Below are 15,768 nucleotides of genomic sequence, written 5' to 3' on the forward strand. Positions count from 1 at the left end.
GCGCTTGACTACGATTGGAATACGCGCAATGAATCTTTTCAGCCATTTTAAAATAGTTCGTGTTCTAGTTTTTAAATTTATGATAAATTTCATAACATGAATGATTATAATAATGACATTTGTATATTATGTGCTGTTATGGTTCTGAAACCTATTTGATCATAAAAATACATAACACCGCCATTTTTGTACCTATATAGTATATAAGCTATGTAACTTTTAAGTATTCTTGTTTGTGTGCAAATGAATAATATTCAATCTTTCTATCCATTCTAATATTAACGTTGCAGCCTTTATGAAAATACGATCTATATCGTCAACTCCGGTAAATAGTGCCCATAAAACGATTGCAAACAAGATAGCCAACACATATAGGTTGGATCTCCGTCTAGTACAAGATAGGGAGCCTCGTACGTACATCAGATAAAAACTTAGCTATCCAGCCCGGCAGTTATTTATGTTGGTTTCCCCTCTTCTTGATCCACTAGTTGGAACTGTAAATAAGGAGATGTGCTAAGTTGTATGTACCATTTACCTAATGTATTAAATAAAGGGTTTTATAAATGTGTACTGGAACTCTGACGCAGCGCGCAGTTACCTGTTTGTGGCTACTTAGAAGTTCCGATAAAATGTTAATAAGTGTTAATGAGCTACGTGCTCTGATGACAATAAGGTAGGAAAATAGTGTTTAATAGAAATGAATAGCAATAGTAAGTTTTATCATAATTATAACTTATGAAAGGATTAGGCGATTTTAAAGTCTTGTTTGCACTTACACAATAGTACATGTACCTGTACCTATTATATTACGAGTATGTGGCAACATTGAATTTAGTAACAAGAAACATCCATTTCTCTTTTTTCCATTTTCAAAAGTTTTCTCCCTTTAATCCATCGCTTTTTCACCGATAAGTCTCCAAACTCGGTGCACAACGTGATACTAATCTGTAGGGAATTTAAAGGTGATCACAATCAAACTGAGTCTTGTGGGAGAGGGATCACCTATCCCGATTAGGGTTTTTTGAATCTATTGGAGCATAACACATACGGTAGGTACTCGGTACGTAATGTAAATGTAAATCTATTTGAGAAGAAAACGTAAAGAGTATGACTTATCCAACAGCATACATTCCGTTTTGTACGCTAAGGGCAACTTGCAAAAACATAATATTAAATCTATATTTAGTGTTAAATCTCGATTTAAGCCATAAAATCATATGAATTGACGTTTCTTAAATCGAGATTTGACATTAAATCTAGATTTAATATGTTTGTTCAATTGGCTCTAAATCAATGATATTAATAAGATTCGCAGGTGTTGCTACACTTCATGGTAAGGCCCCTAAACGTCATGAAAAAACTGGAGGAAACCTCTAAAACTGGAGGGTTATTGCCATAATCTCCACGCTTGCTACGCAGATTGGAGATACTTTTTACAGCGCGACTATGCTATACCGTTTATTTAACCGTAGACGTGAAAACACGCAGTCGGCCCGACAGCTGCAATGTATGTAGAATAGTTATAATAGAATAGAATACTCTTTATTTTGCACCATTAAAGAGAACATTACAATTTCGCAACTTATATATAAAATAGTATTAAAAAAGGCAGTCTTATTGCTTAAAGGACATGTAGGTACCGCTGCAGAAAAATAAAGAGTGTGTCCTGTAATGCATGCGCGGCTAGACGCCCGCCGCCGCCGCCGCCGCCACCGCGGGGCGCCGGAAGCATCAGAGAGGACGCAGCTATCTTGTCACACAAGCAGACCCACTTTATTCCTGCAACGCTTATTTATGTGCACAATGCACCAGATACTGGAATAAATTCGCCATTGGACCGCGTCGTCTGATAACACGTCACTTCAGTTTGCGCGTCCTTTTGGCAGTTTACTAGATAGTGTTTGTAACCGAGAATTATGTCTTGTGAATTTTGAAATTGAAATGTTTATGTGTAACATGGTTGTTTACTATTGTAAAAATCAGTACAATTAACCAATTACCAACCGAAGCTATGTCAATGTCGCATTGTGTCTCGCCTTGGTTCAAGTAAGTAAGTCGAAGTTGCAGCAGTCGTTGCCTCTAGCCATTTTATCCTGTCTGCAGCTGTCAAATCGCTGAAAGAAATACTTTATTCTCCCCATATATTTTTAAACTAATACATTGAATCCCTTTATTTGACTACATTGTATTCTGTTTAGACTAATAATGTACCCATAACATCAACGATAATGGGTCAAATATAGCAGATGCTATTCAGCTCAACCCTTGCATGTCAGTTTATGCGTTTTCGGGGTCGATGGTCTGAAAATGGATGGTGATTGTAAAGCAAGAGCTGCTTGTCCGATTTCTACTGAGGCTATCGATTCTGAGCTCAACGGACCGATTTGACAGCTTATTAGAACATTCGAGCATCCAGCGCAAGCTAGTGCTTAGATAGCCGAATTAATATGCGATATGCACAAAGGTTCCGATTATTCGGAGCCTAGTGTGCGAGCGCTGGCTCCTTCTCGCTAGGCGGGATAAGATCTAAGCACTCTGTTTGATTAGTTACCTGCGTAAGCGATATTAGAAGGATCATTTGATCTCTATGTCTCGATTAATCACGTAGTAGTTTTGATTTATTTCAATGTCGGTCTTTAGAAATGTGGTCTTTGACCTTTTTGCTTCTACTACATTAATTAGTTAAAATTACATTTATTCTTAAATATTTACAACGGTTCACTTTGAGAAAATAATATCAGAACCTAAGTACCTGATTACATTTAGATAATAAATGGTGGGCGAGATAGTTTAAAGCGATACATTTTGTAAAATTAATAAGGACCTACACAATATATAGCACATTTATTATGTGCATACTATAAAATAGAAATGTACTTTTTAATATATTTTGAAATATCACCTTCTACGGTAACGAAGCCATATTTTCTGGGAACATGTGCAATTTATGGGCTGTACCTGAGCAAGATTTAAATCCCTTACGTCACTTGCGGCAGAATATTTCTAAATAAAGTTATAGTTCCTATAATAATATATTTTCATTGTTCCTGACAGTGCATTTCGTAAAATACGTTTAAAGAGAACGTATGTATTTCTACGAGAATCGAAAAAAGAATCGAACGATGATTATGACGACTACATACCTACGTATAAATTTGTACATAGAATCTGAATCCAGCAGATCCTTTTTAGCATATTAGGCATATTATAATAAGAGTACGTACTTGGTCATCTTTGTTCTGGCAATAAAGCCTACACGGCATACTGATTATGTTCTTACGCAGGCACTCTTTTCCTAATATTTTTGCGAGAAATTGCCCATTACGCTTTATTTATAGCCAAAACTTCGTGAGAGTTAGCATTTCTCTCAATTTTCCTTTTAAATATACACAAATTTGTCGTTTCAAAGAAGATAAAAATTACCGTGAAATTCGACCAGAAATACTGTATTGTTTTGTGTCATTTCTTAACCATAATCTGAATTTTGTTCAGTTAAATAAAACTTTATTTAACAATACGAAGATTACGAAAGTTCTGTTTAGAGAGGCCGATTCTGTGATAATCCGCACAATAATAAGTATAATTCGAGCGTATTAAGTTGAAAAAATACAGCACAGAAAAGTTTTGGGTTTGAGTTTATTCAAAATGGAAACTTAGGAAATGACTCCGGAGGGAGTGCCGCTCGCAATCTCTCTACTGAGAGACTTTTTTTTCAAAGTTTTTCTCGTGGCGGGAGACAGTTGTCTTTTTTAGATGGCCATAAGCAGACAAAAGAGAAAATATTGCACAGAAAAATTGTTTTTAAGTTCCCTCCGAGTTATTACTGTGTGACATCGAGAAACTTTAGAACTTTAGCCTTATGGTTAGGTAAAGATAGGCTTTATTGACAAGTGAGTGGATGAATATCAGACTGCCATATGTCACGTCCACGCAAAATTTGGGAAATGGAGGTTTTTGTTTTCTCTATTATTTAATCGTCATAGAACTTGCCCCATGATTTAATCAGTTGACTTGTGACCTTAAGAATGTATTTTAATAAACAAATCCATTATAACACTCATAGAAAGGCGTAAAAGTTAATAAACAGTTTGGACTTATAGCAGTTTGATATGCCCATACAAGACTTATGTTGTTCTGATATGAGTCATAAGGACTTATAGTTGTTTGAAAAATACTAATATCATGGGCCGGACTCAGTAAGACTAATATAGTCTTTATTCTATTAAATACAATGAAGTTAATCAACCAAAATTTATCGATAGAAAAGTACCTACCTACCGTATTATATTCTACCCGATACGGCCCTGTGTTTACTACGAAAATGCTTTGTGATTGACACGTGGGTTGGAAAAAAAGGGCTTTTAAACTTACTTCGCCATAGATTTCTGTCGTTTTTTTTGCTACACTCTTCAATCTGTTCCTTTTCCGAGCTTTATCAGTCCACAATCACAATTTCCTCAACATTTTCATTCATATTCGTTATAAAACACTGGGAGCACACACCACAGCCTCGAAATTCTCACCAAGACTGACGCCATGTTGAAAAAATTACGCTCTGTGATTGGCCGGAATGGACTTGTGAAAATTTGTAATGCGAAACGGTTAGACTTAAAAGGATTTGAAAAAAACTTACTTTTTTAACGGCTTTTTTCTCATGGATGCCTTGCACTTATTGGAACTTAAAGGGCATAGGCAAACTGACATTTTAACGGAGAACACGACCAAATCAAAAAGTAAATTTTTCGGGTATGTGGACATATGGCAGTTTGATATTCATCCACTCAAGTGTTACGCATATTCCAGAACCATCATATATAAATAAGCTATAAGCTACTATTTTCCTGGATTAAGAGAATTTACTTGTTGTGGACGGACGCGTTAAAACCTATTTTTAACCGACTTCGAAAAAAGGAGGAGGTTCTCAATTCGTCTGTATGTATTTTTTTTATGTATGTTCATGGTGCATCAGATACCCAATTACCCACATCAAAACAAAGACGGTTAAAATCATTTCCCCATTTAAGAACAACGAACAACAAGAATGTAAAAAACGCAATAATAGTAGAACATTATCGCCTGTTAGCACATAGCGAACAAGAACAGAGGAAATCCCGTTGTCACAAAAACACCAGCCCAGGTGTTGCTGTTCCAATTTACCGATGCTCGTTGAAAGGATGTGCGCCGCTGATTTTCATTTCCTGCAGATACCCTGCTACATTGCCGGGCGGTTGCGCGTTCGCACAAAAAGAAACAAAATGTAATAAGTAGTTAAGTTTCCCCGTTATTTTAAGTGCCTAGCTAAAACATATAATTGATTACAGTGTCTTTTTTATTCAAGTGTTTTCAGGAACAAAACATAATTTTTTGCTTTTAATAATAAAATAGGTTCTTAATAAGTTTGAAAATACGAAACCCCACGATGTTACAAATTACCCACAGATATCTCTTGATTTGATTTTTACCAAGTAATTTCATAATTGAATGAACAAGGAACGAAACCGTAACCGAACATGCAACTAAAATAAAAGTAGTTTTCAAAGCGTGTACTAAACAAAAAGCCTTATAAAAAAATTTTTTTTTTAAACGCAAACATGTCGATTTAGGTGTCCCCCACCCCGCTTCCACCGCACGCGATACCGCGGCGTCCTCCCGCGCCGGAGCGTCACCGCCGCGGCCGGACTTTTCATTTATCATCCGTGAAATATCACCCCTACACTTATAGATACATAAATAGAATATTATTTATTTGTACGCACACAAAAACAGAAGTTACACATCTTTTATACAAACAGATAGGTGCAAAAGTTGCGGTCATATCGCTAACAGTCGTTTTTTCAGGCAACCTTTTGGCGGAAGAGTTTTAACTATTGTAACTAGATATTGCCCACAAACTATCGAGCACCCAAATCCATGAAAATCTACTTATCTGTCACCGGATTGATGCATATTTTTCAGTGCCATCGACTAAACAGGCACACCCAAATTAACAATTTTCCAACACCCTCTTTTCCGATCGAAACTAATCAAAATATCGCTTTAATGTTGCTTCTAATCTCGTAGACAATAAGTAAATAACAAGAAGCTGAGCAAATTCATCAACATCCAATTACCACAGTTAGTTACGTGAATCGTATTTGTTCAAGACTTGTTAGCACATGCGTCGGGGAACGGGTATATTACCTCTACCATCAAAGTTTCACATTATCATCGCTTTTCAGTACTTACATAATGGTGTGGATATACCTACCTATCTCTACCTGGTACAGTACAGACCAAACATATTTATTAGGTGGTAACAAGTTGGTGACAACAGACAGATGATTGAATTTACTTAAGGTTTATTTATGTTCTGATTTTGAAATACAACTGAATATGAATTTCTCAAAACAGAGCGCATCATTATTTTCAGCTTCTTAACAGAAAGGGTGTCTTACGTCGGTAATATAATAAAACCAAATAGTTAAACCGGATTTGTGACCTTCAACGTCTAAGGGCCAGTTTTTTGATCCCTAGTTAACTCAACCATTGGTCAAAAATGGCTACCATTAGTTAAATACCAACGAAATTCGTATGCAGATGTCATGCTTGACACGTGATTTGACTAATGGTTAAAGTTGACTACGGATCAAAAAACTGGGCCTAAGATAGCATTAATTTATTATTCAATAATAGTGAATAGAAAAACAGATCAGATTTTTTGTTGTTATAACACAAACCGCACTGTATCCATATCCAGTGACTAACTTACCAATCTTATCACCGTCGTGAAAGACCATAGTCTACTACGAGAAGCTCTTGTGTTTGTCAACTACAAGATATAAATTTAATAAAAAAATAAACAGAAGAGATAAAATTGTACTACTTACATTATTATAAGTGTCATAATTTGCCTTATCAGAGTTATCAGTAACAATCAACAATCAATCAGAAGTAGTGTTGCCCAAATTCAGTCTTGGTCTTGCAGTCTTGGTCTTGTTCTTGCGTTTTTGCAAGACCAAGACCAAGAACAAGACCGCGTATTTTTAGCAAGACCAAGACTGACCGTGCAAGTCTTGAGCAAGAACAAGACATAGCCTGCAAGACTCTTGCGTCTTGCAGCTAGGACTTAGCACTATTTCACTGAGTAGTTAGGTGTAACAGTTCGGTGTATAGGTAGGTACGCTTAGGAATTCAAGAATTAGGAAAGGATATGAAAAACTGGACCTATTACGACTAATACCATTTATAAACATAGCGAATAAAATAATATCTATTAAAATCAAACTGATTGCATGCATAGTTATGTTTTAACCATCGGCACTTTGATAATGTGGCATCAAAGGTTTTGTACTTACTTCTCAAAGAAATTTAATTAATTTAATAGTTAATTCAAGCTCACAATGTTCCAATTCTAATACGTTTTTTAAGATTTAAATAGACTAATACGTAATTCAGAGATAAAGAGGTAATTGCAAGACTTGCAAGACTCTTGTTGCAAGACCAAGACCAAGACCAAGACTGGGAGCGCAAGACCAAGACCAAGACCAAGACCAAGACCAAGACCAAGACCAGGTGTATTGGCGCAAGACCAAGACCAAGACTGGCTATGTCTTGTCTTGTTCTTGCATTTGGGCAACACTAATCAGAAGTATAAATAAACACTAACTACAAGACTAAATTTAGATTATATTTAATACGTTTGACTCGAATTCCATACTGTAGGTTTATATAGATTTGTTTATGCTAAGGAAGTAGATTTTTTCAAGTTTAAATTAAAATAATAGTAGGTATGTGTGAGTAGTACCACAGAGCGACGTCCCTAGTTCAACTCATCTACATCACTCGAAAGAGGTCAAGCCGTGCAATGCCGGCTCATTTTGCTTATTGGAAATCTCGCTCGATTTCACACATCAATAGGGCTCAGCTTCGCTGCTTCACCGCAGTGGGTTCAGCGGTGCCAATTTGCTGATGGAAGGTGCCGGCCGATTGCTGATGACTGGTGCATGATAAGAACGGGCTATGAGGAAACGGGAATATGTATTGGAGTTTGTTCCAATACTAACCCTCAAAGTCATAGAACGTATTGTGAATTTACAACAAGGTTAAAATTGACTTAGTAGCACACGAGTTTCGACTCTTTACGTCAGTCAAAAAGGTGAAATTCGTATAACACAACGTCAATTTTAAACCTTTTGTAAAGTGTCAAAAAGCTTATGAATTCGGGAGTAAGGACAAAAAAATTATATTGTTATTACAATGAACACTTTAAAATAATTTCTACTTTTTTATGTTGTGCGTTTTCTTACAACTCGCCAAAACTAAGAAGTCTGTCACTGTCAAAAAGAATTACATTCTCAAATAAAAACACCGATCAAATAGTATTTGAACAAAGCCATTTCAACAAGTACCATCTTGACCGAACATTCAAAGGGCCGGAGGAACTGATAAATACTGGCTTGATGGAATATAAATTAAATAAGTCTCGAGAATCTCATCGCTACGATTTTTATTGATGGCCATAATTTATTTGAACGGCACCCGCAGCGGAGAGAAATATGAAAGGCATTAGAGCCAAAAGGCCTCAGTGAATTTATGGGCTTTCCACTCGATGTTTGATAACCCGAGGTTGGAGCTCTTTAGGCATATTTACCTACGTGATAAGCAGGTTATTTTCATTGGTCTAGAAATTTGTGTTGTAACTTAGAAGTTATGGGAAAAGGCGTTTTTAGAAAACATTTAAAGATAGGAAATATCCTTATGATAATTACCTATCATCCACTTTTTGTTTGCTTAAAAAACGAAATTTTACAAAGGCAGGCAAAAATTAAAAAGAAAACGCGCATAAATAGTATTTAAAAAAACCTTAACAGTTAAAGTAACTACAGTCTAAAAGATATGGTTAGGTGAAGCCAATACGCAATCCTTATTTTCCTAAAATAATTTGTTCCAGATATTATTGTGAACAGAAATACATTGAACATCTAGTCGCATGAAATACTACACAAGTACTTGTAACTATAGCTATGTTTATTTATATTTACATTTGTATGAAGCGTCGAGACGGGAGGGCGGAAGTGCTGCCATTTTTATTATATAATTAATTTCCCAGGTGTGCAGTAAACAACTGGGAAAGAATGTACACAACCCTTTCTTGTTGCAGCTCTCTGTGTTTCTTCATTTTTTTCTCTTGACACAGTACGTTTTGATTGTTCTACTGGAAGCTAGCAAGCTTTTTATCATTTAAATAAACTGTTACTTCTTTAAAACTCAAATAGAACTACTATATTTCTCTAATATTAGTAGAATCGCAAATTAAATCTGATTAAATTATCGGAATACATAGGTCAGGTGGTTCTTAAAATAACTATCAGTTTTAAACCCAGTTTGAGCATGGGAAAAACGAAAAAAAAAATTGATGCCTGAACGCCGCGCCGCCGCCGCCACTACGTAGCTCCGAGCCTACGCTTTCAACCTACTAATATATAAAATAAAATTCATTTAATATTATTTTTATATTATATTTTAGTATTTAATATGTAATACATACATAGTTTAATTGCACCAACAACTATATTTATGTATATATACTTGTTAAATGTTCACTGGTTATTTCTTCTTTTGTTTTTTCTTTTCAACGAGCTGTGTCTTTTTGCTTTTAAATAGACTTAATATTTTACTCAATACAATAAAAGGGACAAGTAAGAGAACGACTGAAAACAAATAAACATCAAGCATGTGGTACTGAATGAAACCTAATTTCAAAGCTGGAGTCTTTATAAAATCTGCACCTTTATACCTTATAACATACTCTATCCACCAAACTGCTGTGTCAATACCATTCATAGGTCTATCTTTAAATCTTATAGAAACTTCTAGAGCTTTTTCTTTATATCTTTTGTTTGTTAGCATTTTGTTGATGACAGTTCTGAGATTTTCTTCATTGATGTTTTTATATTCTAATAGTTCACCATGGCCATTTTGCACTGTAGCTAGAATATTCAAATATTGATCTCCAAATACCGGGACACCCAAAATTGGGACTCCTGCTACGATGGTCTCTTGTAGACCCAATAGGCCTCCGTGGCCGATAAACAATTTGATGTTTGGATGAGCTGAAATGAAAAAAAAAAAAGTAATTGTTTTGTTTTTAAAAGCACCAAGAGACCGCTTTTCCTTTGTTGATAAACTTCTATAATGCACGGTGTACCACCTATTCCATATTGCGATTTAATTAAGTTTATCTATATAGACAAAATGCCATGTAGCGAACGCTAGTATTTTGTGACTATATTATATCTTTTTAATGACATCACTACTGGCATCCACGAGGCGGGGAATAAGGAAAAGTTATGTAATCGCGAATACCGTAACTATACAAAATATTACCAAAATAAATGATGAAATCATATTGTTAGTATTCATAGCAGTTAGTTACCGAGAACATCCTTTTGCGGGAACCATTTTCTCAATACTACATTCTTAGGAATGTTTGGCACCGAGTCATCTTCCCATTTCATCAGCACCGTCTCCTTCAGTTCCCCGAAAACCTTCAGGAAACCCTCCAATCTGTCTTTACTCAGATCCTTCGATTGAACATTGGAACCAAAGCTTAGATAAACGACACCATTCTTTGCACTATCTAATATTTTTTGTAGATCCTGTAAATAAATTAAAAAGAAATAAGTATATTGAATGAATGTAATAAGGTAACTACAACTAAATCTGAAGAAATTAATCACACTATACCTTGGGCAGTGGTTTTGGTTCCTTTGGGTGGTTCAGGCCTCCTACTTCAATGTAGTTGGGCAGGTAGGCAGTGGGAGTGTCAATACTGAAGTGGGAATTCATGAGTACCAGTGACGCATTGGCGGCCAACTGTTCCAAACTCGGCAAAGGCTGAGACAGATCTTTGAAGTGATGTTGCGCAAGTGCCTCTAATTCGGGCATGTAGAAAAACTTTGTCACAAACAAATCGTACAAAGCATAGTAAAAGTTGGACAATCGGCCGATAAAACTCAAGGGGTCAGGGCTCACCCCGTATTCGTGATAAACAGTTGCCAACTGAAGCGGGTTTCTTCCGTAGAAATTACCTTTGACCGAGTTGCCAAATGTGGTCACCAACACCAGCGGCGCTTGGTATTTGTGCGCAAACATGTAAAGCGATTCTTGAAAGAATAGCTCGTTTATGACGAGGTCAAACTTGTGGTCTTCCTTCAAAAATGTTTGAACTTCAGTCGAATTGAACACCAAGTCATTGTTGAATTTGCCAATTACATACATAAGGTTTTGGAATTGGGCAAACGATAAGTCGAGCATTGAGAATATGTTTGGCTTCTCCTCCTCGGTAACTGTAAAATAAAATAAAATAAGGTATAGGTGTACTCGTAAGTTGTAAGTTTACAATACATTTAAAGTCATTTTGGGTGACTTGCACCAAACATTTAATTGTACTTAATTAAATCTTTCACTGGCTTGCTCTCATACTATACTGTCAAATAATGCCAGTATATTACGTTTAAATGTTTTGTGCAAGTCGTAAATAACAACTAAAACTATTTAAAATTGACCTATAAATACTTAAGAACTTTAAAACTACCTTAAATTAATTACTAGAAAAACGAAAAAAATACTTACAAAAGGCGTCCCACACAGATTTACGCTCCACCATAATCTGGTGGTACGTTGTCGGAGGATCCACCTCCTTGTGTGAAGTGATGGCGTACACGTCGTGTCCTCTCTTTGCCAGTTCCATGGCCAGGTCCTTCTGAGATATATAATGTGAGGCAGCCGTGAACGGCATCACGTACAGGATCTTGGCCGCTTCATTTGCCGTGTACAGGAGACACAGGAGCAAAGTTGTTGTGAGTGCTTTCATCTGGAATGAGATAGTAAATGAGGGTTTAGATTGGTAGAATTATCATTCTTACTGTTTTAGTGGGTTGTGCTTAAATACCATATATCATACATGTGCCATATTAAAATAAATAAATAAATAAATAAAATATACCTACGTATTATACATAGTAGCATATAAATGACCACAGCTATTCTATCTAAGCATGATTTCAAGAGTTTTTTTTTATTCAACTTGTAGTTAAATTCATATTTTAGAGCAAGATTAAACTTTTTAACACTTGCTAGTGTAGTAATGGTTTCGTCAAACACTATACCGAAAATCTTGATTTTAATCGAGAATTCATATATTTTTCTTATAATTAATCTTTCAATATATTTAATCTTGGTTTTAAATATTACTTCGGAGTAGGTACCTATATACGGAGCTGTAGGAATTATATAGGTACCCTATGGTTTTTCAAAGTATAATTATTCTAATTAGAAATATATTATGATTTATGATTGTATGTATGTATGTATAGGTATAATATCTAAGCACCTAATCATTATCATGCACTCGAGATATACCACTCGAGATGAAAATTACATTATAACACACAATCACACCAATAATTTGTGTGGTAAATAAAATATGAATATAAATAGAGAATACCTACAATCAAACCTATGGAAGGGCAGTTTTAGCTGTACAAAAGCCGGCGGTTTTTAATATTACATTAAAACTTGGTTAAATGGGACCTGGATAAGTGAGAAACCTCCATAACTGGAACTCATGCTGAGGTCCCAACACTTTGGCACTGAATTACCTCTGCTAGTGGGACGAGGTAAGCCTCTATATCTGGGATTTGTTCTTTCGATTTATCATCATAGTTACCTCTATAGTTGAGAAAGCTAATGTATTTACCTCTACAGCTGAGACAATAACTATGTTTTAATGAACTCGTGTAAATTATTGAAATCAAAAGATTACCTCTGTAACTGAGATACATACATTCATAACCTCTCTAACTGGGACTACATATAATATTTCTGTTTGTGTAATCGCATCTAGTATGAGATCCTCTGTAAATGAAATTTATATTATAAAAACCTGGATATCCGAGACACTGAAACTTGTTTAGTGGAATACCTCTATAAGTGGGACAAAAATGGTGGTCCATTGGAATCTTACTTATCTAGGTTTCACTGTATACAATAAATTTAGACAAAACCTTTTTCCCGGCAAGAGGGCCATAAACATAAGTCAAGGTAAAAGGTTAGTATGCAGCACTTAGTATGTATCATTCAATAGATAGCCAAAAAACATAAATACCTTTCCTCTAAATTATTAATTCGATATAACTAAACACATAACTTTTAATAACCTAATTCAAAACACAAGATACGCTCATCAAGCTCAGTAGCTCACTCAACACTAAAATTAAATGATAGATAAGATGTGTCAGTATCAAGGTTCACGGGCCCACACAGGATCGCAGCATCATCACATTATTGACCTTGTTATAATTAAACTTATCAGGCATGACTCGACAAAAACTTACATCTAGACGTTACTAAATTATGACTTGATTTTTTGGAAGCATATTATATTAGTAACCTCATTTACCGAATTCTCAAATTTAAATAATAAAATCATAAACATGGACAGAGGACAGCTTATTGTTTCGTTGAACCATAAGTTTTAATAAACACGGTTCAAATTTGAGCTTATGTTCTTAGGTTCGTTTGGGTCTAAACTAGTCTAAAGATAGTTTTTATAGCGTTGTTGTGCCGGCGCACGTGTGTCTGTCTCAAAATCAAGGCCAATATATAGAAAATAGACAAAACGGTTATCTAAGAATGTAATTTTATTTCGTACTTTACTTTTTCGTTGTTCATTATATAATTGTTATCAGCTCTCTTATCTTCTTAGGTAGGTACCTTCTTTCACATTTTCCAGAAGAAACGATAGTATAATAAATACTCACAAAAATTTCAACTCCAGGTCAAAAATGATTTATAAGTTTAATTGAGATAAGAATTTACATTCGAGAATACTTAAATAACATTAATTAACATGATTAAATGAAAAATTAATGTGTAAGTATAAGTAGGTACATTAGCCAGCAAAGTTTAAAGAAAATTAAACTAAAACCGTCGACGATACGTCTAAAGTGTGAGTTCATGTTCATTAGAATAAACTTAACATAATGGCAGTGTCACGTGAAAAAATAAATGCTTTAAAAATCATGACTTTAAACTCTCGGCAACACGCTATAACCTTATTAAGCGAAAGAATCGCAAGTTTAACGTATTATAAAACGACATGCAATACTGCAATGAGCAGTTTTGAGCGACTGAGCGTGCCTTTAAGTATAAGAATTGGTACTTATATAAGCTGAAATTTAGTGCTACTACTTTTTTAAACTAAAGCATTTAAAAAAACATTATTTAGAACACGTGGAAGCAGAAAAAAAAATATTTTTTCTACTTCCATGAGAACACGATAAATTTTCAGTTAAATCATTATTCATTCTTAAAGTTTCCAAACTTGGTACCAGTCTTAGTCATTTTATATAATTATGATTAAGTTTCTTTATGTGTTTCCTTATTCAACAATGAAGTGATTCCGAACCAGCTAACCAATAATAAGACTCTAGTACAAGTGAAATATTGATCGAACTAAATAACCCAACAAAAGTTAACCGTTCATGGCGATTGAGTTACGAAGTTCTGCTTGTAAACCTCCCCGCAAGCCTGCTGTACTTCCTTAACGAGTTTTAAAACCATGTTGCACCTATGGAAGTTCAAAAATTAAAGTACCACAACTTTAAAGTACTGTTGAGCAAATAAAAACGTACATACACTAATGGGCCTTTACCACAAAAACTTAAACAGTGTTCAACAGATATTTCAATCTATCGAAATCATACGAAAGTACGAGCAATGAAAAAGTTACTGTAACAAAATCACCCGATTATTCGTAAACGGAAAAGGCTAGCTTAATGACGCCGTCTGCAATATTGATACATTCAACAGCTCATCAGAATATTACCAACTAAAAACGTAAATGTTGTGTTAATATAATGTTTTTCATTGCTCCCGAGTGTAAGTCTTTGGCAAAAGTACAATCTATCAAAATCATACGAAAGCAGTATACCTAAATAGGATTATTAAAATTGGCAGTTAGACAATCACGGCCCGGGATCAACCACGGAATGATGTGTTCAAGCGATAATCACCCGTGCGGTCCCCGGTCGGGCCACGCAAGCTGCACTGCAGCGGCCGGGCGGATTAGTGTCATATTGTCATCACGGAAATTAGTGAAATTCTGGGAATTACTATTTAGTACTTACTTACCTATATTTATTTTACCTATGAATAGGATAGGTTCTACGTAGCTGGGCTGCGGTAGTTGCTAATGTCAATAGAGTAAGTAGTTAGATAGATTATATCCACTTATTCTAATCATCGCACTTCTTAAAACAAGCTCCCAAATAACATAAAACTAAATTTACATGCCAATTTATATTTTAATGCCTAATGGAAGCATTATGTTGCGCTAGTTTGATCATACAGAGATGCCAACTCAATCACCGCAACTCATAAACAGCGAACTGACGTTACAGCGTCATAATAAAACGACCCATAAAACCTCCTAGTAACAAATTAGCGATCAACAAAAAAGGCTTTGTTCGTTTCAAAGGGGAAGAAATTGCTACAACAAATACCGTCTATATTACATGGTCTGGATAAAAGCTAATTTGTTGAAACAACAGTACAAAGATAACGAGCGGTACAGGAAGATCGGATCGACGAACTGAAAATAATTGATAATATAATTTAACAAGAAGGGATAATATCTCGCCCTTTCGCAATTTACCTAGACAGCAACAAATACCGTCAAATATATCTTCTTATCTGAGGCTATTGATCTCGTAACGTCTGCTACCG

The 15,768-nt window shown here is 35.2% G+C and overlaps 1 protein-coding gene across 2 annotated transcripts; it reads right to left on the reverse strand.

Moving 5' to 3' along the window:
- Nucleotides 1–9,492: 9,492 nt before the first annotated feature.
- On the reverse strand, nucleotides 9,493–13,305 carry LOC105383038 (UDP-glycosyltransferase UGT5). Of its 2 annotated transcripts, none has more exons than XM_038115002.2 (5): nucleotides 13,148–13,305; nucleotides 11,614–11,854; nucleotides 10,726–11,327; nucleotides 10,415–10,637; nucleotides 9,493–10,091 (listed from the first exon to the last, which is right to left on the reverse strand). In XM_038115002.2, the coding sequence occupies exons 2-5, from the start codon at nucleotides 11,852–11,854 to the stop codon at nucleotides 9,586–9,588; spliced, it is 1,572 nt and encodes a 523-aa protein (XP_037970930.2). In that variant the 5' UTR covers nucleotides 13,148–13,305; the 3' UTR covers nucleotides 9,493–9,585. The 2 variants fall into 2 exon arrangements, with proteins under 2 accessions (XP_037970930.2, XP_048478480.1); XM_048622523.1 differs by lacking the exon at nucleotides 13,148–13,305 and adding an exon at nucleotides 12,827–12,847.
- Between the last annotated feature and the right edge of the window lie 2,463 nt (nucleotides 13,306–15,768).

This window comes from Plutella xylostella, chromosome 8 (genome assembly GCF_932276165.1).
Source record: "Plutella xylostella chromosome 8, ilPluXylo3.1, whole genome shotgun sequence".
Lineage (NCBI taxonomy): Eukaryota > Metazoa > Arthropoda > Insecta > Lepidoptera > Plutellidae > Plutella > Plutella xylostella.

What these genes read in the sequence shown, in the direction of transcription:
- LOC105383038 (XM_048622523.1), bottom strand. An exon ending in ATCTGTGTGGGACGCCTTTT is followed by an intron (nt 11,328 to 11,613) that starts GTAAGTATTTTT and finishes TTTATTTTACAG; the next exon opens with TTACCGAGGAGGAGAAGCCA. An exon ending in AACCAAAACCACTGCCCAAG is followed by an intron (nt 10,638 to 10,725) that starts GTATAGTGTGAT and finishes ATTTATTTACAG; the next exon opens with GATCTACAAAAAATATTAGA.